Source organism: Lissotriton vulgaris, chromosome 4_1 (assembly GCF_964263255.1).
Source record: "Lissotriton vulgaris chromosome 4_1, aLisVul1.2, whole genome shotgun sequence".
Lineage (NCBI taxonomy): Eukaryota > Metazoa > Chordata > Amphibia > Caudata > Salamandridae > Lissotriton > Lissotriton vulgaris.
This window is the reverse complement of record NC_141691.1, coordinates 1,694,665,514-1,694,691,113: the sequence shown is the minus strand read 5'-3', so window position 1 is coordinate 1,694,691,113 and position 25,600 is coordinate 1,694,665,514. Positions and strand designations below refer to the sequence as shown.

Sequence of the window (25,600 nt, the reverse complement as noted above, 5' to 3'; positions counted from 1 at the left end):
TATCCAAGGTTTTGAAAGAGCTTTCGGATATGCGGGCACGAGTCTCTACATAAGCAAGTTCAGTGAACCTTTAGATTTAGAACATCGTAACAAATTGATGCTGGCATGAATTTTCACGTTGTCTCCCTATAGTGCCTCTTCACCCCTCCACTTCCCCTGTTGCTTTGAAGCCGTGCTCTAAGTGGGGTTAATTTGATCTCCAGAACAACTAGATATGTGCAGTTATTGATTTTTTTATTTAGTTTAGCTGCTTTGAATATACTTCAAGAATCTACTTTATATTTTTACCACACAAAGAGTGCCTGTTTGTACCCACAAATGAAGGAAACTTATGAATTCATAGCCGCCATTCTTACATTGGGTCTAGGGTCCGCGATCTTTATTTTCCTTTTTTGTGCCCGATGAACACTACGTGCCTGCTCAGGCTCATAGTATTAGTCCAGCATGCAGGGGTGGCCTTAGGCATGTGCAAGCTGTGCACCTGCACAGGGCCACCAAACCCCAGGGGCCACCACACCAATATATATCCTTAATATAATAATCTTCAGAGGATGTATACATATTTGCGTGGTGGCCCCTGGCAAGGATTTGGTGGCCTCCGGCTCTGTTCCACTTCCAAACACCCTGACCCCCCCTCTTCACTGGCCTCCGCGCTCTGCCCGGACCCCCTCTTCTGGGGCCCCCTACCTACGCTCCCTGCCCAGGGCCACCATGAGCCTAGAGCCGCCACCTCCCCTCACCATAAAGGCTAGAAGAGTAACCACGGGCTGCTGTTATTTTGAGGGATGCTCCTTGTATAAGCAGGGGGACTGCATCTGACATGCTTTCATAAAAATGAAATTCATATTGAAAGCATAAACACTTCATTTAAGTGGTTCACAGGGCACTGAGGAGCTGACTGGCACTGATCTGCCTATTGGTCTGTTTGTAAAGAATAATTTACTTACCTTCAGTAACGATAAATCTGTAAGAGACATAGGTTAGTTATGGATTACTCACCTTACAATTACCCCCAGGCGTCGGACAGGATCCGGAGAATTTTTGCCTCAGCAGTGCCTCTGTGCATCGATAGGTGGAGTTGGTCGACTCCGCGTTCATCATTGGCATTGTGGTTGCTGGAATGATGTCGCGGTATCTACTTAGATGCCGCCGTTGCACTCTGACATCAGTTCTTTACACGACATTCCACGGCATTCCACGCCAGAAGCGCAGAGCCATACAAGACACTGACCACTGGTGCACAAAACCTAGGGCCCTGAAAAGGGGAGTCCCTTACTCTAGAAATCAGTTCGCAGAACAGGGAGGATGGGTGGGGCTTTGAGGAATTCATAACTAACCTATGTCTCTTACAGATATATCATTACCAAAGGTAAGTAACTTGTTCATCTCAAAGAGACAGTTATGGATGCCTCACCTTGGAATAGATACCCCAGCAATACCAACCCCGGTGGTGGGTCTGTGAACCAAGTTCACACCAAAAAGTCCTGGAGAACTGAATGGCCGAAGAGACAGTCCCTCCGGACTTTGCTGTACAGGCGATATGGTTTGGTAAAGTGTGCAGTGAAGCCCACGTAGCTGCTTGGCAGATGTCAAGAATGGGGACTGCACATCCCAAAGCAGTGGTGGCTGCCGTTGCTCTGGTGAAATGGGCACGCAACCCAACTGAAGGTCCTTTTTAGCTAAATATTAGCAGATCGTGATACACAGAACAACCCATGGCTGATGGTTCATGTTTTGCAAGACCCAAACTTTCTTGGTGCCCACATAACCAACAAAGAGCTGGTCATCCACCCGGAATTCTTTTCTGCAATCAAGACAGAACAAAATTGCATATTTTGGATCCAGACGGTGGAGCTTCTTCCTCTTTAGAAGAATGCAGAGGTGGAAAGAAGGTGGACAAAGTGATGGTCTATCCTATATGGAAAGAGGTAACCACTTTGGGAAGGAAAGAAGGCCTAGTGCGGCAGACAACTTTGTCTGAATGAACAGCCCTGGAAAGGAGGTTTAGAAGAAAGGGCTTGTAGCTCACTCACCCTGCGAATAGAAGTGATGGCAACCAGAAAGGCAGTTTTAAGGGTCAAGAGTCTGAGGACAGTTATGTAGCGGCTCGAAAGGAGCGCACATAAGGTAGGTCAGAACTAGGTTCAAGTCCCACTGGGGCATTACGAAAGGAATAGGAGGAAACAAGTGAGTAATCCTCTTAAGGAAGCGATTTACAATAGGAGACTTGAAAAGAGAAGGCAGAAATGGCCGAAAGATAACCTTTGAGAGTGCCAAGAGCAGAGCCCTGCTGGGCCAAAGAAAGAAAGAAGAGGAGAACTTCTGAAAGGGGGCAGAAAGGGGATCCACAGCCTTTGCTTTGTACCATACCAAGAATTTGTTCCATCAACAGGCGGATACAGCTTTAGTGGAGGGATACCTGGCTGCCAAGATAACATTACAGACTTCGGGAGGAAGGTTCAAAGGTTTCAACTGTCACTGCTTAATCTTCACTCAAGGAGGTGGAGGCTGGACAGGTTCGGGTGGAGGACCGTCACCTGCTGCTGCGACAGAAGATCCTCCTGAAGAGGCAGTCTGATCGGAGGATCGATGGCCATGTGTAAAAGCTCGGGATATCAGACTCTCCGTGCCCAATCCGGGGCAACAAGAATGAATTGGGCCGGGGGGCGCTTGACCTTCTTCAGCGCTCTGGGGAGAAGTGGTATAGGTGGAAAGGCGTATAGGAGACCGCAACTCTATTCGCGACGAAAAGTGTTGCCTAGCGAGTGCCACCTTGGAAATTCCAACGCACAGAACTGCTGACATTGTGCGTTCTCTTCTGTGGCGAATAGATCTAACCATGGCTGTCTCCACTGCTGAAACAGACCTTTCATCACCTCTGAGAGAAAATGCCATTTGTGATCCACCATGCACCTGCGGCTAAGTTCGGCCACCCTGGCATTCAGAGAACCTGCCAGGTGTTGAACCACCAGGAATATGCACTGAAGTTCCAGCCATGTCCAAAGGCAGAGAGCCTCTTGACACATGGTCCACGACCCCACCCAGTTTGTTGCAATACCACATGGCAGTGGTGTTGTCCGTGAACACCTGCACCGTTCTTCCCCGGACAGAGGTAAGGAATGTTTTTAGTGCAAGACGAATCGCCCAAAGCTGCAGAAGGTTGATATGGAGACCAGAGGCTTCTGATCTCCGCCTCTCCCATGTGGCCAATCCACCCCAGCAGTGATGCATCCATCACCACTGTGAACTCTGGTTGGGGAAGGGAGAGGGATCTGCCGTTGACCTAATCCCGGTTCGTTAGCCACCACTGCAATTGGTGAGCAGTTCCCTCTGCGATCAGGATGCAACCGGAAAGAATATGCCCCCTGGCCCAGTAGCCTCAGGGTCATTCTGACCAAAACACAGGATAGAGGCTGAAAGATCGGAATCATAGCCCGAATATCCCGGACTCACTGTTCGGGAGGATAAGCCCAAAACTGCGCTGTGTCCAGAACCGCTCAGATGAAAAGGAGTTTCTGAGAGGGGATAAGGTGTGACTTTGGTACGTAGATAGTGAACCTCAGCAAATGCAGAAATTCTGCCGTAGTATGGAGGTGGGAGACGACAGCCTGGGGAGAGCCCGCCTTCAACAGCCAGTTGTTGAGATACGGGAAGACTGGACCCCTGATCTGAGCAGATGAGGTGCGACCACCGCAATCTTTTTTGTGAACACAGAGGGGCGCTGGTAAGGCCAAAGGGGAGCACAGTAAACTGAAAGTGCTCGTGGCCTACCGTGAACCGCAGGTAATGCCGGTGGACCGACAGGACAGTGATGTGAAAATAAGCGTCCTGCAAGTCCAACGTTACCATCCAGTCTCCAGGGTCGAGAGCAGACAAGACTTGAGCCAGTGTCAAGATCTTGAACTTCTCCTTCCGGAGGAAGCGGTTGACGTTCCTAAGATTCAAGATAGGAGACAGGCACTTGTCCTTCTGGAGCACCAGAAAGTAGTGGGAATAACAACCACAACCTACTTCTGGGGCAGGAACGCGCTTGATGGCTCCCTTGGCCAAGAGAGCTGTAACTTACTGTTGGAGGAGGGTATAGCGATCCTCCAACTTGCGATGGTATTGAGGTGGCATGGATGGAGGGGTAGTCCCGAAGGGGAGTGAGTAGCCCCTTCAGACTAATGGCAAAGCCCACCTGTCCACCGTAATGTTCAGCCAGTAGGGGAGGTGATGGCGAATCCTGCTGCCCACTGGCAATTGATGGGCTTTAAAGGTCGGACAAGGGGGGTTTAAAGGCTGCTGCAGAAGGAGCGCTGGCAGACTGGCCTGCCCGTAGGCCCCCCGACCAACAGCGGAGAGATCCACTACCCCGGCCACACAGAGGCTGGACCTGTGGCTCTGGGCGGAACGTGGCAGGACCCCCCCCTTCCATAGCCATGAAAGGGGCGAAAAGCAGACTGTGCTGGGCGGGAGGTGAAAGCGAGGCCTAAGGATCTGGCGTAGCCCTAGAATCTTTAAAGTCTATTAAAGAGCGCATTGTCTGCCTCATCGCCTTGGCGACGGCCATCAAAGGGCATGTCCAAAAGCATTGCTTGGACATCCCACGAAAAGCCAGTGGACCTCAACCAGGCGTTGCGTCTCAGTACTACTGACATGGAAACAGTCCTGCCCATTGAGTCAGCAGAGTCCAGCCCACACTGGATGGTAAACTTTGCTGCGTTTCTCCCTTTGGCAAAAGCACGGGAGAGCACGGCCTGGTTGTCCTCACGGCATTGTGGCAACACCTGCGCAACCGTGTCCCACACGGAGGGGGAGTAAAGGACCAACAGACATGCTATGTTCACCGACCGCAGGCCTAAGCCGGAGGAAGAAAACTTCTTCCCAAGGTGTCCAGCTTCTTGGATTCCCTATCAGGTGGTGCGTAAGTGACTGAGCCTTTGGACGTTGATGTTCTCTGGGGTAGGATGGGGAGAGAGGAAAATGAGGTCGCCCGGGGCTGGGCGGTGGCTTTGAGCAACCATTCTGTCCACAGGAGCCCCTGTGTTGGGCTTGGACCAAGTGCCCAAAAGGATGTCCGTAAGGGCCTCATTGAACGGCAGCAAGGGCTCCGAAGAGGCCACTGCTGGTTGAAGCACCTCTGTCAGGAGGTTATTCCTGACCGCCTCTGTAGGGAGCTCGAGGTTCAAGGTCTCAGCTGCCCTTCGAAACACCACTGCATAAGATGCAACCTCCTCCCTAGCCACGGTAAGGGGAGATAGCATGCCTAGGTCTGGGGAGGTGGTTAGGCCACTGGCCTCATCAAACTCCTCTCTCCAGTGCGGGTCCGCCAACTGGTCTGCAAGAGGGTCCACCGACCCCTCCCAGTCCTCCTAAACCCTCTCTGGTGAACCACTCAAGGTGGTAAGAAACATCAGGGGAGGAATGGGGTACAAAAGTACTGGTCGGCGCAGGTCCTGATGTTGGGTGATGTCCCGGTGGCTCTGTGTCCTCATCGAGGAGGAGGCCGGGCCGAAACCAGCTGAGGACACAAGATGTGTCAAAGGCAGCGGGTGTGTCTTCACTGGATCCACTGTGCTTTCACCACTTTCTCTTCAACTATCACTACCTGGCCAACAATTGGTGGTTCATAGCGTACTTTGGACCTGTTCCAGTATTAACAACTTACTGTGTGGCGTGGGGTCTAGATGATCTAAGGACCAGCCAGGTCACAGTGTGGACGGCCAAATGATATGACTGATCACTTGTTTTATTTGATGGTTTTCCACAAGAAGCTAACAGACCTCTCAGGTTCTTGTTTGTTATTTACGCTATGGAGCTGAGGAAGTGAACCTGTAGTAGGTCTTTAATCTCTTTTTCCCTACGACCCCCCTCTCTCTGTTTTTGTAATAGAATGTGTAGAGTGACAATGCTTCTTCGCCCTCTTCTTGTGCTTTGACTTACATCTGTGGTTCCCAAAGTGTGCGCCGCGGCGCCCTGGTACGCCGTGAAGAGAAGCCAGGGGCGCCGCGCCGCCGCGCAGGATGTGGATCTGAGAAAAGTCGCGGTGAGACACTGGCACTGCAGCTGGTTCACCAATGGAAGCTACACCCCGGGACCAAACGCGATGCACACACGTGTGTTTCAGTTATGGTACCGCCACACAGAGCACGATTGGCTCTGAGTCACACGCAGAGCATGTGTTTCACACACGTCGAGACAGGCACCGCCGCATCATATACAGCATGCATCTTTCAAGAGACAGGGTCGACTCGCCACGCATATGTTTCACACACGGAGCCATATGCAGCATGCATGTTTTCAAAGCTCCACCTCGGAGTTAGGCATGGTTGCGCTGACTTGTTCCAGGGAGCAATAAGCGCTGCCGGGTTTCTGAGTCCGAGTCAAGTGAGGCTTTCCTAGAATCCCGTTTACACCCGGAGTGGGGGCACCAACCCCTTCTTCCAGAGACTTGGTGTGTTTGACCCTCAGAGTCAGGGACCGCGGCGGCGACACCCAGACCCACAGTGGTCCAAAGCCAAGCACTGCCATACATACATACATAGAGCACGTGGGATTCAAAGTATGTGACTGACAAAGGGCAGGGCATGCGTGGTTCACACTTTGTGTCAGGGTTTTCCCTCACCCGAAGCACAGGCGCTTCACGCAGCGCTTGGTCCTGCCACACCCAGAGTTTAAGTTTCACTGTCAGGCAGGGTCGGATTGGCATGATGGGCAGTTGGCCTGTGCCCGAGGGGCCTGTGGCAGAGGCCAGCTTGTGGGCCGATTTTTTTAGGCTGTGGCTCAAGAAACTCCAAATACCTGGGCTGGTTTCCCAGTAGAGCTCCAGCTTCAGGTGAGAGGTAGTCTGAGCAGTCCACATATTGGGCCCATTCATTGTTATTTGCAGAATGACAGTAAGGCGCCAGGAGGACACCATTGGTGCACCTTCTTCCATCTTACGCCCCAGTAGGTGTCAGTAAGCCTTTTGAGAGAGTTGTGTCTTTTGACCAGTGTCATGCCATCTTGATCGACCGTGTCGAAGCACTGGGGATTCGACACAGGGCTAGGACTCTCCTGGCTTCTTTTCTTGCTGAGAGAACCCAGGTAGTCACCATAGGGCCCTTTCAGTCCACCACCCTGTCCTTGCCGTGCGGTGTACCTCAAGGCTCATCCCTGAGTCCGACACTATTCAATATATATGTGTCGGACCTTGCCAAAACCATTCGTGCCCATGGGATGAGCCTTACATCTTACGCCGACGACACTCAGTTGGTTTTGGCTATCAGAAATGACGGCCAAAAAATCGCTGATAACTTCAATCTGGGTATGCAGGCCATAGGGAACTGGATGGCATCTAATTGCCTTAAATTGAACTCGGATAAGTCCGAGGTGGTCATCTTTGGAAGTTTAACCCCAGAATGGTCCTCCCGCTGGTGGCCACAGTCTATGGGTCCTCCCCCCACCCCTGTCAGCAAAGTGAGGAATCTAGGTGTCATGTTTGACGATCGTCTCACGTTTTTCCCTCATGCAAGCCAGATTGCCTCCTCTGCTTTTTATAAGCTACGAATCATTAAAAAAATTCTCCCCTTCCTTCCAGTTTCTGCTGGTAAAACCCTGATCACCTCTTTGGTCCTGTCCACTTTGGACTATTGTAATGCCCTATTTCTGAATTCCCAAGAAAAAGTTCTCAATAAGCTGCAAACCATCCAAAATGCGGCTGCCAGACTGTTGGGTGATGTCCCCAAGTTTCAATCAGTCTCAGGAACCATCAGAGAACTTCACTGGCTCTCCATCAGGAACAGAGCTAAATTCAAAGCCTTGTGTATTGTCTATAGGGCGTTGCATAATCAGGGACCAGCCTTTCTTACGCAACAACTTGTTCCCTATCGGCCCACCAGATCTCTGAGGTCTTCTGACCTCCTCCAGCTGGAAATACCCCGTACCAAACTGGTCTCATGGGGCGACAGAAGATTTCTCGTCTCAGCACCTAAGCTTTGGAATACGTTGCCACTATCCATAAAGAGCAGCCCCTCTCTGTGGTCCTTCCGAAAGCAGCTTAAAACGTGGCTATTTGATCAATAATTACATCCCTCTCTAAGGCAGATTTCAGCAAATACTTAGCGCCAAGACGCCCACGGGCCTTCGCTGCGCTTAATAAGTGTTTAAATAAAATAAATAAATTAACACGTCGTCAGTAATGTAATGTAATGTAATGATGATACTTGTAAAGCGCACTGTTACCCCATCCCGGGGTGTCCTGGCGCTGAAGACCGCTGGGGAACCCGTCCTGGCTTTCCCTGTGAGATGGTCCCTTCTGGGTATCTCCAAGGTGAAACCAGGCATCCCCGGCGTCTGTGTGGGGCCGTTGTAGAGATGAGGCAAGCTTAATGCCCAGAGTTGCCGAGTGTGATCCCTGGTTAGAGTAGGCACCGAGGCGAGAATTATCGAGTCCGTTGACCCTAGTCCACGACCCTGCCGCCGCGTCGGGAATTGAACCCTGGTCCCAGGCTGTTCTCTGCTTCCGGGTCTGCCGCCTCTAACCAGTGAGCCACACCACTCCACTAGTGTGGGGAGGACGCTTTTGTCCCCCCACAGCAGGTTACAAGGACCATACAGACAAGCCTCAGGTGCCGGATGACAGTTTTCTCAGATTGAGGTTAGGAGTTTCATTCAAATACTTTGCAATGGAATAAGAGAAAAAACAAGAAACACAAAAGTTTTAAATAACTGCAATAAAATAATCTAACTACAAACGGCTAAGAAGAAATCGATCACCTTTTTCGGCATAAATGGTTGCGAACTGCAATTGTGGGCCACTATTTTTTTGTGTGCCCGGGACGAATTTTCATCCCAATCCGACCCTGCTGTCAGGTTCTCTTTCCAAGTGGCTCGTTAAAATCCCATGTAAGGCCAGGTTCTCCCAATTTACCATAACCGGCCCCCGTTATTTCATAGGTAGGGAAATAATAGGGTTTTTCAGGGAGGGGAGAAGGGTGCAAGGCAGAGGGGAGAAGGGTGCATGGCAGAGGGGAGAAGGGTGCAAGGCAGAGGGGAGAAGATGCAAGGCAGAGGGGAGAAGGGTGCAAGGCAAAAGGGGAGAAGGGTGCAAGGCAGAGGAGAGAAGGGTGCAAGGTAGAGGGGAGAAGGTTGCATGGCAGAGAGGAGAAGGGTGCAAGGTAGAGAAGGGTGCAAGGCGGAGGTGGAGTAGGGTACAAGGGGGAGGGGGAGAAGGGTACAAGGTGGAGGGGGAGAAGGGTGTAAGGCAGAGGGGAAAAGGGTGTAAGGCAGAGGGGAAAAGGGTGCAAGGGGGATGGTGATGAAGTTAAAAATGTGCCTCCCCCTGAAAACATTTATGCGGATGCCCATGATCAGAGCCCACCTCACATAGGGTGCAAGGCAGAGAGGAGAAGGGTGCAAGGCGGAGGGGAGAAGGGTGCAAGGCGGAGGGGAGAAGGGTGCAAGGCAGAGGGGAGAAGGGTGCAAGGCAGAGGGGAGAAGGGTGCAAGGCAGAGGGGAGAAGGGTGCAAGGCAGAGGGGAGAAGGGTACACGGCAGAGGGGAGAAGGGTGCAAGACAAAGGGGAGAAGGGTGCAAGACAAAGGGGAGAAGGGTGCAAGCCAGAGAGGAGAAGGGTGCAAGGCAGAGAAAAGAAGGGTGCAAGGCAGAGAGGAGAAGGGTGCAAGGCAGAGAGGAGAAGGGTGCAAGGCAGAGAGGAGAAGGGTGCATGGAGGAGGGGAAGGGTGCAAGGCAGAGGGGAGAAGGGTGCAAGGCAGAGGGGAAAAGGGTGCAAGGCAGAGGGGAGAAGGGTGCAAGGCAAAGGGGAGAAGGGTGCAAGCCAGAGAGGAGAAGGGTGCAAGGCAGAGAAAAGAAGGGTGTGAGGCAGAGAGGAGAAGGGTGCAAGGCAGAGAGGAGAAGGGTGCATGGAGGAGGGGGAAGGGTGCAAGGCGGAGGGGGGAAGGGTGCAAGGCAGAGAAAAGAAGGTGCAAGGCAGAGAGGAGAAGGGTGCAAGGCAGTGGGGAGAATGGTGCAAGGCAGAGGGGAGAAGGGTGCAAGGCAGAGGGGAGAATGGTACAAGGTAGAAAAGGATGCAAGGCGGAGGTGGAGTAGGAGAAGGAGAAGGGTGCAAGGCAGAGGGGAGAATGGTACGAGGTAGAAAAGGGTGCGAGGTGGAGTAGGGTACAAGGGGGAGGGGGAGAAGGGTGCAAGGTGGAGGGGGAGAAGGGTGTAAGGCAGAGGGGAAAAGGGTGCAAGGGGATGGTGATGAAGTAAAAAATCCCCCCCCCCGAAAACATTTCTGCGGATGCCCATGATCAGAGCCCACCCCCTGTAAACTTCTTGTAACGCCACAGAGCTCCCTGAGCCTTTCTCTACCCGGATTACTTTTAGTGGGAGTGCTTTATACTACTCTATGATGGTGTTGTATGCATTGAGATGTACTTTAGAAGATCTTTGTGATTGCAAATAAAGTTTTAAGATAGTGATGGCTACTCTCCGAATCCATCACGTCTAGGCTTGATTCTTCATGTAGACCAGTGGTTCCCAAAGGGTGCGCCGCGGCACCCCGGTGCGCGGGTAAAAAAAAATGGTGGGGAGCCACGGCCAACTGCCAATTAGGTCAAGGGAGCCACGGGTCAAAAAAGTTTGGGAACCACTGACTTACATGAAGACTTTGTTGACAAATGGTGGTGGCTCAGCGACCAGTCTCGCGACCTCCCTTTCGATCAGGACCTCTAACGGAGTGAAGTGAACTGCTGGGCCTATAGAAGCTTTCGGAACCGCTCCGGCAAAGACTTCATGTTCATCGCCTGGCAGTCTGAGCACGACTTCAGGTTGTGGTCGTGCTCCAGGCACAAAAGACTCACGAGGTGCGGGTCCGTGACCGACATCAATTTGCTACAGGAGTCGCAAGCCTTGAAGCCGGTCCGACATGACATCACTCCGTGCACTAGGAGTCGATCGACTCAAAAAAGATGTGGACAAAAATCGCAAAAAAATGGAGTAAAAAATGACTCAAGGTACCGCTTTCTCCAGATCTGCGCTGGCAGGGGAGGAAAAAGAAAGAACGGACGTCAGCGTGCGAGGGAGGCGTCTAAGTAGATACCACAACATCATTCCGGTGACCACAATGCCAACGACTAACAAGGAGTCGACCAACACCACCTATCAACGCGCAGAGGTACTGCTGAGGCAAAAAATAAGCCTGGTGTAATTCCAAGGTGAGGAATCCATAACTAACTGTCTCTTTTGGATATATCACTTACTGCATGTTGCTACTCCCGCTCCTCCCCATCAATCCTTATCTGTGTTAAAACGCCATGCTCTCAAGAATCCTCTATTCTTTTCCACCCCTTCCCCCTCCCTGGTTGCTGCTCATTCTTGTGTTAATTGCTCTCCACAGCCCCATACCTGACGGCTCCCAATCCCTTCACCATCGCATTGTTTGAATAAATAAAAGAAAACATAGTCCGTATCCTATAGGAAGTGGACTGTGCCAGCGTTCATGAGAACATGCTTTTATTGCATTTCAGAGTCAGAAAAAGTCATAAAAACAAAGTCATGGTTCTGCTCGCTAGCCTGTGCTTTGCCACAAGCAACTCTGACAGCGTGCCACCAAGTAAGCTGCACATACAGAGCTTGGAAATGAAGTCTGTGCACTCCTTTTGTTTCATGCTGTACAGCATTGACATTTTAACAGAAGCTGTGCAGCATGTACATGCTTTGAAGCTGATCTTGTGGCATATCAGGACTATATACATTGGAGACAAATATTCTACTATTAACAACAACGAAAGCATATTTATTAAGTAAAACAGAACAACATATGTATTAATATGTCAAGCTTTTTGTGGCCTGTGCCAGTCAGGATTCGATTTATTACGGAAAGGACATTTCTTTTCATAACTATGTTAATACTACATTAAAAAAAAACACTTGACAGTCCTTTATTTTATTAAGGTGGGGAGGGCATATCTATTGCATATGTAAAAAACATTGGCATGTAGAATAGCAATAGCTCCATTCAATCACTCCTTGGTTATCGGCCGATTTTGTTAATCAATACTACGGACAAAATCCCGGGAAGAGTAATCTAGAATAGGTTCAGAGAGTGGGTGAGAGAGGAGTCAGTGTCATACCCCTGTCAGTACAGGTGCAGGCGTAAAATGGGATCTATTGAGCAGTGTCTCATCCTAAACCTGGTCCTGAGAAAATGTAGAGTTGCCAAATAATCCCCCCTCTACATAGCATTTATAGGTTTCTCATCGGCCTTTCATTGTGTGACAGGAGGGCAAGGGTCTGTATCAGTACACAGGGAGAGGTATCTGAGATAAAGTCATACATCGGGGAGTAAGACGGGGTGAGTGCTGTCTCTTCTTTCAATTATTCTTTATATTGAGCTTCATCTGTATCTAGCATGCTCCACACCCGATGTTCCGATATTAAAGGGTAGGCCACAGCCTACACCGCTTTGTGCTGATGACGCAGTGCTCATGGCGCGCACCGCTTGGGCACTGTATCAGTTACTGAATGCCGTCATACATTTTATGGCCTCACTTGATCTGCAGACTATATTCACTAAGTCCCATATTATGTCCTGTAGCCCCAAGAGTACACCTCTCTCAAACAGGACCATTGGTTCTCAGCGTTTGAGTGGCACGTGCACTTTACCATATCTTGGCGTGATTTTCTTGGCTCGAAGGTCATGTTCTGCTAATATTGTGCCCCATTGCAAGAAATTCTTAATAGCAAATGGGCCTTTATGTAGCCTCCCTCAATCAGCGGAGGGAGGCGTGACTCTCTTGCCCCCCTTTGAAAACATAGATACCTTTTTTTTTTTTTTTTTTTAAACTCGTCATTTTCAACTTCAGGGCAGCCCACACCGTAGTGTTTAAACTAGAGGAAGATTAATTAATTTTCCGCATTGGTTCATTCCTGAAGTCAGCTGTACGGTCACGCAGAGCTATAGGTACTCAAGGAAGGTTGGCAGAATTGCATATCATCATTGCAATGTTGTTAAATGCACCCCATCTATTTTGAATATAGGATACATCCCGTAAATTGTGGTCCATTTTAGTCACTGTTATAAACTAACTGTACCTCTTTGCCTTAATAGGCCTTTATGTATGGATTGTATTTCTTCTTTTTATTGTGCTTTTATGGATATTCTATATTCGAATAAAGATATTTTGAATTGAATTGAAAACCTATAAAATCAGAATGTCTACCCATTGCTATGTGCCGAGTCTTGGGCATTTCGAAATGTAAGGCCATTCAGCGCGAAGAGAACACACTATGTAGGAAACTCCTGTCTGTCCCTAGATCAGCCTCGCATCTCATATGCCACAAATAACTTGGCCTTTCTTACTTAGCAGATCGGATTAGGGTCCAGCCAGTCTTGCTGTGGCTTGCAATCTGGCCTATCTAAAGATATTATAATGGGTTGTCGTTCCTTGGATAGAGGGTTACTTATCCCTTGGTTGGCAAATGTGAAGGCAGAATGTTGTAACATTGGTATGCAATCTGCGTTTACTGATCCACTATCTTGTACTAGGGTAGATAAAAAGATTGTGGCACAAGCAGTATAACTATGAGGAATTACGATGCTAAGGGAAATGTAGGGGAAGCCCAATGTGACTGCTTACTTCAATCTGAGTGAATCCGATTGTTCCACTGACTACATCTGGTGTGAGCGCAGTCTCTGGGAATGCTCTTTCTTATTCAGCTTCAGATCGGACACCATTTTAAATATTTGCTTTGCTTCCCCCAGGACTTTGTACTGAATTTAGATGTTCTGCCCAGTCCCTGAGACAATGTATTAGGTCAATCGATGCTTCATTTGACATTTGTAAATGTTATGTAAAATACGAGAAACTCTAATTCCGTTTTTTTTTAAAAAATTGTCAAAATGTTGCTGATTGCAGGTCTGCTTTTAGAAGGTTATGTTTTTTACCTAACGATGAAGCTGTTATGGGGCCTTTTTAAAATCTGCCGTTTGGGTTCGCAGGTATAGACCCGCCAAAAAAATGTCCTACCCATTGTATTTTGTCCCAGTTTTTATTATCATTTTAATTTCAGTCTTGATTTTTGCATTTTATGGTTTGCAAGTTCTAACTATTTACACTGTATGGCGCTTTTATGGATGTTATAATGTCTCCGAATAAAGCTTGCTTGGATTGAATTGACGGTGTTTAACAATTGGTTAATTGTGCTCAATGCACTTTCTGTTGTCCTTTAAATTAGCAGCTAAAATGTTGACCCGCTATCTTAAACTTGGTATACAATTAGTTTGGAAATACATCATATGCAAAACATAATCACACAAATAATGCCAAAGTACCTTATTTCCAGTTTCTGCAGAAATTTCGTTTGCGGTTTGTTTCAAAACATCAATATTCCTGAAAGCAAATAGATGATATTTTATCTAATAATACATTTAATTTCTACCAACAATTTAATTGAACCTTTTCATGAATTAGATAAGGGGGAATTCAGGTGGGTTAAACCATTCACTTACAGGGTCACCAACCACCTATAAACAATTAAGGTGGCCTGTCCTTTGATCCGCCAAGATGACACCAATGGCAATGGTATCTTACACGGTCAAAAAGGGCATACTATATAGGATGCACAAGTGCACACCCACCAAAGTGAAATACTTCAACATTGGGCCGTGCTCCTCACTGGGCGGATCCTACAATACCCAGCGGGCTACAACAAGGGCTCATTGCCAGAGATATTTTATTCACTCTGTCCGGTGTCAGGCAGACAGTGGAGTGATGCTGGAGGGGGTTTACTAGATTGGAAAGGTGATTAAAGCAGGCTATGGGCTGCTTAAATACCAAGGGCCTGATGTAGGTAGGCAAATACCAGTCGGTAACGGCCGAAATTCGGTAATTTCGGCCGTTACCGACCGGTATTTGAAAAATGAGATGTAGGTGGGCATTTTACTGATTCGGTAATTTACCGAATCGGTATTTTAAAGAATCAGTAAATTACCGATTCCTTAAAACACCGAATCGGTAAATTACCGATTTTGCTATGTAGGGAGCACTCAAATGAGTGTTTTTTCCCTTTTAGGATTCGTTATTTATCACCAACTACAAGTTGGTGGTAAATAATGAAAACCTTGGAAAAAGCATATTTTTTTACTTTTCCAACAGTGCCATGTTGCAGACATACATGCCCTTAGGGCATGTCTGCACATGTTGCAGACATACATGCCCTGATGTCTGCAACATGTGCACCCATACACAATTGAGGGGTGCAACAGGGTGTCAACGTGACACCCTGCCACCCTTCAATGTTTCCCCCTTTTACCGAATCTATAAATACCGATTCGGTAATTGGCATTCGTTCCTATGGGCTTCCAGGCCCATAGGAATGAATGGCAATTACCGAATCGGTATTTACAGATTCGGTATTACCGAAACTTACCGATTCGGTAATTTTTTCGGTAAAATTCCCTACATCCCATTTGCCTGTTCTTAAATACCGAATCGGTAGGATTCGGTATTTAAGAATCGGTAATCTGAGATTACCTACATCGGGCCCCAAATCTTTAATGTTGAAGGAAACCCATGCCAAGATTAAAATGAACTGCGTACCGGTAGGGGGAATAATGGGCACTAGATGACTAGGTTTATCTGGCAGTTAGGGTTTGTGTATTCCACCCAGACAGCATCACAATAGAGGGTCTGGGTGTTGGCAGGTTGCAACGGTCACCTACCACGCTTGCACTTCAAAGGCAGTGGCTCAGCTCACACAAAAAGGATTTCAAACTAGTCTATTGTGCCCCCAAATAGGACCAGGATAGGGAAGCATGGCATTCCAGACACCTCTGTAAGCTGCAAGGGGAAAATCCAAAAGCTTCTCCCACAAGAGTGGTCACCAGGTATTAATAGGTGACCCTCAGACCCACTCTTCAGGTCACCTTTGATCCTATGGAAGACTCAGAAGAATGACTGGACAGCTGTTCTTCTGACCTGCTACCTGACGAAGAAGGACTGGACTTCCACCTTGAACCCAGGACCACCAGAGTGACTTCAAGGGCTAGTTGGCTGGCTTCCTGTCCTGAGCTAGCTATCCAAATAAAACAAGCTCCAACATCCTTAAATTCTGCACATGGACTCTACCTGCTGTGAGCCCTACCGGGGACCATTGGATGTGGAGATAAAGGTGATCTGCCAGCCAAGCAACACAATGTAACCCGAAGCAGCACAAGGCAACTCATTGCAGCCCTCGCAATCCCTCATTGGCACCAACGCAGTGCGACAAAACTCAACATGGACCGCACATTGAAGCCCCTCATCGGAACCTACAAAGCATGATGCAGTACCATGCTTCACTCTTCGCAAATGCATGTGTGTGTGTAAATGTAAATGTGTAGGCATTTATATAGCGCACTGCTACCCGTAGGCGTCCTGGCGCTTCGACCGCTGCGAAACCCTTCCTGGCTTCCCTGAGAGATGGTCCCTTAATGGGTATCTCCAGGGTGAGGCCAGGCATCCCCGGCGGTCTGGTGGGGCCGTTAGTGAAGATGAGGCAAGCTAATGCCCAGAGTTGCCGAGTGTGATCGCTGATCAGAGTGGGCACCGAGGCGAGAGAATTATCGAGTCCGCTGACCCTGGTCCAGAAACCTGCCGCGCCGGGAATCGAACCCTGGTCCCGGGCCGTCCTCTGCTCTCGGGTCTGCCGCCTCTAACCAGTGAGCCACACTACTTCACTGTGCAGCACAATGTCCCACATAAAGGACGCAAGGTGCAATTCTCAGCTGGCCTAACCTGGTCCCTGTAACTAGCCTTTTCTACACCACGGTCGGACTGTACTTGTGACTTTGCCCAGATCCGCGCAATCAGATAACCACAGTTGGGGCTTTGTGCTTTTAAACACTATTTTTACCTAAACCTTTACAATTGCATATCTCCGGTTCTTCTAGTTGCATTTTTTTCGCTTTTGTGTCAAATAATGTATTACATTTTACTATATTTTTTCTAAATTGGTGTGGGATTTTTCTTGGGTTTTCACCTTATTACTGTTGAAGTGCTGCATATATACTTAACACATTGCCTCCAAATTAAGCCTGCCTGCTTTTGTGCCAAACGATCAGAGGGTTAATCCCCTGTTAATTTAATGACTTTTTGCTGTTCACCCGGTTTAAGGATTGTGGCTGCTTTTTTGAGTAGGGAATCAACCCCTCAACCATCAACTCAATTTCTCATACTAACGTGCTCTGAGTCACAGCAAATCTTCAGGACCTGTAGTTAGTCCCCCAATCTAGCCTGAGCAGGTTGTGGTAGTGAGATTTGGGCGATATCCTGCTGGTGCTTAAAGTCACGTCTATTGTGACAGTAGGAGAAACGTTCTTACATTGGAGATCTTGAGCTCACATGACTTGCCAAAAAATGCATCAAACAATACATTTATGTAAACAAAGACACAAATATATTTAAAATGTTGTCATTCATGTGAAAAATAGAATCCTTGTAACCGTAGCTGACAAAATCGATTTAATTTATTTTTTAAATGTTTTACCTGTGACGACCTCTGCCTTATGATAGCAAGCGGGTTGGAAAAAGGAAACGTTTCACAATACCATAACAAAAACATAGGCAAAACAGAGGTCAAATATAAATACATAAATAAAAAAGTACAATTCACACCCCGAAGGGCAAGGCCAGTTAATCGTTTAAATATCCTGCAAAGTGTAACCCAAGGAAAATATCATCGTTGAGAGTGCTCCAAAAAGAGAACAGAATTAAGACTGCAGACTGCCAGGTGGTGAGCGAGTTTAGCAGTCGAGGTGCAGGTCTGAAAAGGCACGATTTGAGGATTTGGCAAAATTCGAGGCTATGTAAATGAAGTAGATTTCTACTTCTCTTAATCCAAGGCCCACACGCCACCTGCAACTGACATGCCAGACACCCTGGATTAGAACAGACAAAGCTCTTGTTCAGGATGCAGTAAATTATGAACCGGAAAAACAAGCAATGTAATTAAAAACAAAAACAAGGGGATAGTAGTTTAGTGCAGCCACTACCAACCATTCTCCAAAGACAAAAACACACCTTATTGGAGCAAGATTGGGCTGAGGAGCACCAATCAGGATCAGGAGAGTGTTAAAACTAGTCTTGAAATTAAAAAAGCAAAATGATAGACCAAAAATGAGAAATGGAGAGAGGGGGCTTCTGGCTAGTAGTGCAGGATAGTGTTCTGGTTAGTTAACATTAGAGAGGGGTTTGTTGGGAAGTGAGGTGAGGTTCAAGAACAGAGGGGTGTCTTTCCTAAGGTCGGTGATCCTGGGGCTAGGATAACGGCCTTTTCGCTGTCCCTCTCTTCCTTAGAGTGATGTTGTGAGTTTACATGTTGAACTACAGTTATTGGCTCATCTGGCAGGTCGCTATGTTGGATGCGGTAGGTAGGCTGGGATTCTGCTACTATAGGAGACGCTGTGGTTGTAAAAAGGCGAGGCTAATGCAGCCAGAAGGGCTGAGATGTCGCCGAACGGATGCTTGCAGCTAGGAAGTGGTACAGGAGGGGGTGAGTACAGGTAATGATATCAAAGGGGGCAGAAGAGATTTTAAGCTAGGAATGGCAATTGACTGCAACTGTTTGGATATGTACGGAAGGATGGTGGTAGGAGGTGGCATGACTAGTGATGATGTGGTCACCTGGGTCAAAGAGTTTATAACCGGAAGGTAGGAAGATTAACAATAGGAGCCTTGGCTAAAACTGTTCCATTAGTGAAGTGAGGAGTTTTATTGATGTAATGTTCTAAAAGATAGTGTATGGACCTATGCTAATGAAGTGACCTTTTCTACTCTTCGTTCGAGGCCAGGCTTTCTCCTGCACCATCCTGGCAGATTCTTCATTTGTGAGGACTTTGGAGGTAGGTTATATGTACCGCCTACTTGTCTTCCTGGCGAATCCTGGGTGCATCTCATCAGATACAGTGAGTCAGTCCACCCACCACTGAAATACTTTTGGGGAACAGCAAATTCCTCCTTGATGTGTGTGGATAGCAAAGATCTCTTCAGCTGCAGAGTTACTTAAGTTTCTCGGTTTTAACAGGCAGCCCCTTCTTTGCTTTGCTTGTGCTACTCTGCTCTGCTGTTGGCATGAAGGTGGCTATGCAGATAGGCATTGCAAAGCAAGGAAAAGAGGGTAGAGATCAACATCCGGCCAGTGTGGTGGCTGGGATCAAGTCTTGGGCTTCAGCTCACTCCTTGCCACAGCACTCTATTCAGCAGCACCTGCCTCTAGAAAGCATGGTTTTCTGGGCTTTCTAACTGGGCCCTCGCGGAAACGCTCACCTGCAGAAAGTTTAGTTGTCTCCGCTCAGAATAGAGATCATATTCACTCAAAATAGTGCCTTTCAAACTCTGTGACAAGTCTTTCAAGTAACAGGACAACTTACATCAATGCATAATAAGCAACGGACATCACCCGGACGTACAGATGCATGCAGGGGAGGGAATGGCGCATTCCATCAGGCAGGAGGAGAGCTCTAAGCTGCAATGAGAAGCTCCAGGAAAGCAGGTAAGACTGACCATAACTTAAGTGAAGCCTCCTCATGAAATTGTCCCTATTCAGTCAGACGCTGGAGCAAAGTCAGATGCTTAACAGCAGGACCATCTGGTAACTGAAATCTATTATGGTGTGAATTATGAGAATTATTAATGATAATTAAAAACTTAGGAGATGTCACTTTATCCTCTATATGAAAGGGACTGCTAGGGGGAGTACAAGGGGTACACCTGTGGTGAAGAATATCACAGGAGTCCCCCCGCCCCCCCACCCCTTCCTTTCCCCAAAGTCACGTAACTGCCCCTCCTTGCCCTTAAGTCCATATTTCCACTCAGATATTCACACATTAGAGGCACAAAAGGTCTTAAAGCCGTCACAATCAAGAATTCAGACTAAAGAGAATTGTGAATCTATTCCTCCATCTATCCCCTCAAGCCATTGGCCTCTACTTCTAATTAATTCAGGGGCAATAATATTCGGATTAAACATTGGATGGATAATATTGGATGAAACAAACTCTGAATTGCAGCCAAAAGACGTAGGCGCGGAGTCAGAAGCCGGAATCTACGTACCAGGGACAGAAGAAATAAGGGGTGCAAATCAGGTCTCTGTTGACAGTGAAAAGGAGGATGATGAGCATCTCTATTCGGGTAATTATGGGAATCAATTAAACCCTGCCTCACAAATAACCATTCTTAACTCATCAGTACCCACAAAACAAAAAGCCAGAACTCCTAGCCATGAAAAGGTACAAAAAGCAGTGGTATCCTCCACTAACCAGCTCTGTACTCTCTCAATGAAGTAACTAGCCCCCAGTGGGAAGCATATTTGAAAGATCACGCGGTCAGTGAGACTGGAAACGAAAACAAGCATTGGCATAGCCAATAGGTCTCGCCTTTGGGACCTTATAAGTGTTTGGTTATCCAGCACAATATCATGGTGCAATAACATCAACTGTTGCATGACTAAACACTTCTAATGTCCCAAAGGCGAGACCTGTTGGATATGCCAATGCTTGATTTTGCATGTTTATGGGTCCTTTAGAGTCTTCTGGGACGGTTTTTACTGTAGATTTCCCCGATATTGAAACAAATAATGTCTGCAGCACGCTCAAATTAATGCAGTCTTCCACTGATTGTAAAACACTTATAAAGTGTCTTTACAAGTTCAAAAGTGTCTTAATTTGCAAACATAATCCACTTTTTTAGGTATCTAATTAATTAACAGTAGACACTTTTCTTTTTGTGCTGGGCCTATTTTCTGTCCCGGACCAACTCTGAACTTATGTGTTCAAAACACATAAGTTCAGCAATTTAGGCCGTAATTTAGGCAGCAATTTAGGCCGGGTGGCTTTGTCTGGGTCAGTCTCTTTTGTAAGATCTGCCAGTGCTTGCTCTTTTATGTCGTGCTCAAAGACGTGACAGACTCCTGTGATGTGTCAAATAAATCTGCCCTGTATAACTATTTTAAAGGAGTCTCATTCCGCCACACACGTGGTGGCAGTACTGGCTAATATGGTCGGCCTGAGTTTGTTTGAAAACCAGATCGTCGAGACATTCTCTGGGGAGACGCCAAGTAGGGACAGGGGGTGCAGCAGGCACCATTGCATCATGAGTGTAGGAGCGTCGTGGTCTGATATGGTTCTGCCCAGGTAGTATGTATCTGAAATGAGAGGTATAATAGCGGAGGAGCAAAGGAAACTGTCCAGGCGCACTCTGAGGTCATGTGGCACTGAGTGGAACGAGTAAAGTCTAGTGGTGGAGTTCCTAGCACGCCAGGCATCCCTGAGGGACCAATGGTGTGTGCATGTCGCGAATCGTTTTGCCTGTACCGCTATGGGAGACGACGGATGGGGGGTGGGATCTGTTCAGTGTTCTGTTTTGTACGCAGTTGTAGTCCCCTCCTAAAATCCAGGGGACTTGTGTGTATGTGCTCAGTGGGGTGGAAAGTGCGTCCCAGAATTTACTTTGGTCAACATTGGGTCCATATATACTCCCCAATAGTATTGCTTGGCCATCAAGTCGTCCCTGTAAGAAAGCGTATCGGCCGTCTGGGTCGACGGTGTGGGACTGTTCCTGGACTGGAGCGTACCCATATAAGGGTGCCTGGAGCAAAGGCCGAATACGTAGTAGCGCATATGATTCCCCTCCAACGCTTACGCATCTTCGTCACCTTCCCCGCAGTAAGGTGCGTTTCTTGCAAGAACGCAACCTGCGCTTGATGTCGCTTAATGTAAGCATAGACTGCGTAACGTTTACGTGCAGTGTGCATTCCATGCAAGTTCAGGGGAAGGATGGTGATTGTGCCGGTTTGTGCCATCGGTGTATGTGAGAATACGTAGGGTTTTGGGGGCACCTGGACCGTCTTGGAGGTCTCGAGCTCTAATCCGTCCCTCCAATGTCCGCTTTACGATGGTGTCTGTGAAGCTACTCATCGGCATATTGGCTGGGACACAATACAGAGTAGTCCAGGTCTGGGGACCCCATGGTGTGTGGGAGCAAGTTGGAGGTGCCCTGTTGGTTGAGACGCTGCGACCATTGTCTTCTGGGTCCTGGTGTTCCAGTGTGTTGTTTTTGGGTACGCTCTGTACGAGGACCTGTGGCACCGTGCTGGCCCATTCAATCATGCGTCTACTCCGGAGTCGCGAAGAAGTGAGTGGTACCCTCATGCGGGCGGGGAATAGCAGGGAGTATTTCATTTTCTCTGCTCATAGACGCAGTTTCACCTCCAGGAAGGCGACCTTTGACGCTGGACCGCTCAGGAATAGTCAGGAAAGATCATGATGGTTCTGCACCCGAAGCGGCCTAGCAGGACGAGCCGCCCTTAACACCGCATCTCGGTCCCTGCAGTGTAAGAATTTTACCAACAAAGGGGCCATGGGCGGCGCACTGGGACACAATGAGCCCGCTCAATGGAGAAGAACTCTGACCGCTCTGCATCTGGCGTGAATGACTTGGTCCAGGTCTCCATGTACTCCACTGCATCCGCCTTTTCAATTCCTTCTGGCAGGCCAAGAACGCGTATGTTGCAGCGTCTCGAGCGCCCTTACAAGTCGTCGATTCGTTCTGCCATGGTGGACCCACGGCCTATCAACGTTTGTAGCAAGGCTTGGCGAGTCTGTATCATAGGCTGGATGGAAGGGACTGCTTTTTCATTATCCGAGACCTTGTCGGATAATTTTGGGGTCATCTTGGAGGAGGCTAATGTCCATCGTCAGGGTGCCCAGTTGCTGCTCCATAGAGAGCCTGGATTGCTCTATTGCCATTAGAAACCTGTCCAGTTTTGGCCGAGAGGGAGACATCCGTCGTTGTGGCATCATCCTTGGGGGACCCCATGGAGTGATTGTGGGTAGCGTCTGAGGTAGCCCCTTGGGCCGTTGCTCTTGGTTTGCCCATTCCTTCAGCTGGGACCACGCAAGCCCAACGGCCGTTGGCGCCTGGGCGAAGCGTTGGCTGGACCAATCGTGCGTCTCCCGACTCCGTGGCTAGGCGGCACCTCTTGTCTATGGAAATATCTCAGGAAGGAGACGGGTTGCAGGTAAGTCTGTGGATGCCAGATGCGCCAAGCGCCAAGCGCTGCTTAATGGGTAGCCGAAGTGGGCTCTCGACAGGTGGCTGGGACAGACCTCTTTGGTAGGCAGTAGCGAATGGTTGAGCTCAGCGTGTCTGATTCTGTTTGGCGCCTGTCGTTGGACTACCACCGCCCTGACTGTGGAGAAACTCGCAGCGCCCCTTCGCCTGGTCGGCAACATGGTAGCTGGCCCCTCCTGATGTCTCTGTCACCCGTCTCTGTCACCTGGGACTTGCTGTGGTACGCCTCTGTAAGTACCGGTGGCGTCAGCTGTCAACGGTTGTACCTCGGTTTGTCACAGCAGGGGGCTGTGCTCAGGCTGGTGGGCTCTTGGTCCACACTGCTCCCAGGGAGCCCATGGATAACCCTCCCTGGTGCAATCAGGCTGGTGCTTTCCCTGGTGTTGCTTGTAGGAAAACTAGTTCTGACCGATCCTCAAGCCCTAGCAGGCGCTGCCGTGGGTGCTGGCTGTGAGTGCTGGTGGGGGGTGGGGGGGGGTTCACAGGCCGCAGCGCTTCAGTATGTCTCGGCAGTGCGTATCACATACAGCCGCCATTTTGATGTCAGGCAGGCTGCCTAACAGTCGCGGCCTGCAGCGTTGTCTTCAAGGTGCACAGGGCCTCCAGCCAACCCTCCAGCATCGTCAAACGGGCTCACCTGGGAGTCGCCGTCAGCCCAGGATTGCAGGAGGCCTCCATTTCTGCCGGACCGCCCGCAGTGGAATCTGGGCGCCCTCGGTGACAGCGGGCAGAAGGAATCCCCCCACGCTTCTTGGGCGGGATACAGGTGAGGTCCGGTTGGTGCTTCTCCTTGGTGACAGCGGGCAAGCAGGGAACCCCACTCACTTCTTTGGCGGGAGACTGGTGAGGTCCAGGTGCCAGGAGGCAGTCACTTCGGGGCTCTCAGCATTGGCATCATATGATGTTCTCTCTGGATAGTCACTTCCCCCTCTTGCGGCCGCTGCTCAGTGGGTGTGATTTTCAAGGCACCAGGATTTCTCTGCAGGCCGCGGGAGTGCAGTAGGCTCCCAGCAGCTTCAGCACCTCAGCGGGGGTCGTCTGAGAAGACGGTCGCCATCTTGCGCTCCGCGCCGCTCCTCTGTCCCAAAGCCAGATTCTTGCCTCTACAAGACAACTCAGCCGTCGCAGATGCCGACATTGGATGCCTGGTGTGCTCCGGTGCCACTGGACACCGTCGGCGACAAGCTGGGCTGCATCTAAAGGGTCGAGGTGGAAGCCCTCATACAGAGCCTCAGCTAGGCACGTCTGCCATGTTGGCAATCTTGACAACGCCCCCCTGAAACAAAATATCCTATTGAGAATGTTCCCCCCACTTATTTGCTGTCCCAGGAAAAGGTGAATACCCCTCGATAGCCTTAATGTTTATGAGGAGAACTGAACTGCTAGCTGGTTAACAGGGTAATTAACTTGGCCCTGAAGGGTAGCTAAGCGAAACGTTTTCAATTTAAAAAAACATAAATTGATCCATATAAAAGGAAAAATAACCCTGAATATGCATTTGTTACACAGACAATACTGGAAAAGTCTTTTCACTGGTGGGTCAACCCAAAACTGCACCTTAAGCACCTACTACCCAAATTGGAAAAAAGAGATTTGACACTTCCAAACCATCACCAGCCTAAATGACATAATTGTATTGCTGTCTGGCCACAACATGACTATTGGCATTAAACACAGACTTCTTTGATATAGCAGATGCACCAACACAGTGCCCAATCCAACAATCAGAAAGTCACAATACAAAGAATTAGTGAAAATCTAAATGGAAAAGTTGTCTGCATGGTAATGGACATGTACCCCTGACTTAACTGCCCAACTGTACAGTTCTATGGAGCCCAAATGCAGGTTTTGTTTGTCATAGGCAAACAAGGGTCATGTGTGTGCACCATGACAAAGGCGTGTCTCATGAATTGTACTCTTGGACAAGGAGGGGTGCCCAAAGTGCTAACCTCAAAGTGGCGGAAAGCTACTGCCTTCACCAGCAGTTAAGCAGCAGGAGTTTGGTGGTGTCACAGTGCTGTGATCAGTAGGAGAGAACTGGCCCTTTTAACCAGTGTCACTGGAGTGACGCTAACAGGCTCACTCCCCTTTTTAAAGTTCTGCTACTGTGTGGTTAATGCATCATTAGCCTACATTAGTTAGAAGTAAAGTGCTGCACAGCACAGGAGTCCTGGCTCTGCACTGAACGTATGTGTGCATGGGAAGGGTACATTGCAGGGATGAAGCAGTGCATGCATGTTGAGTGTGTGTGCTGGGTGCATGTATACCAGAGGGAAATACATTACATGAGAGATGTAGTGCTGTGCAGTGTGTGGGCAGTGAAAACATGTTGAGTGTATGTGTGCTCGCGAGAAGAACAATACAAGTATGGTAAAGGGTTGAGACGTGGGCACATAGGGGAAATGTCTGTTAGTAGGGTGTGTATTTGCATGTAATACAACATGGCACAATACAGAAAGGTTACAGTACTGAGCAGTGGATGCAGAGTGAATGTGTGTGCTGAAGGTATGTGTTATTGGTGGTGCA

General features: G+C 48.7%; 1 protein-coding gene across 1 annotated transcript in view; it reads right to left on the bottom strand.

Annotated features, from left to right (window-relative positions):
• DECR1 (2,4-dienoyl-CoA reductase 1) overlaps positions 1–25,600 on the bottom strand; it is a 211,060-nt gene that overhangs the window by 149,179 nt on the left and 36,281 nt on the right. Inside the window, exon 3 of the mRNA XM_086965977.1 lies at positions 14,299–14,356. Coding sequence (XP_086822103.1) covers positions 14,299–14,356 — 58 coding nt within the window. The remainder of the gene's footprint in view (positions 1–14,298; positions 14,357–25,600) is intronic.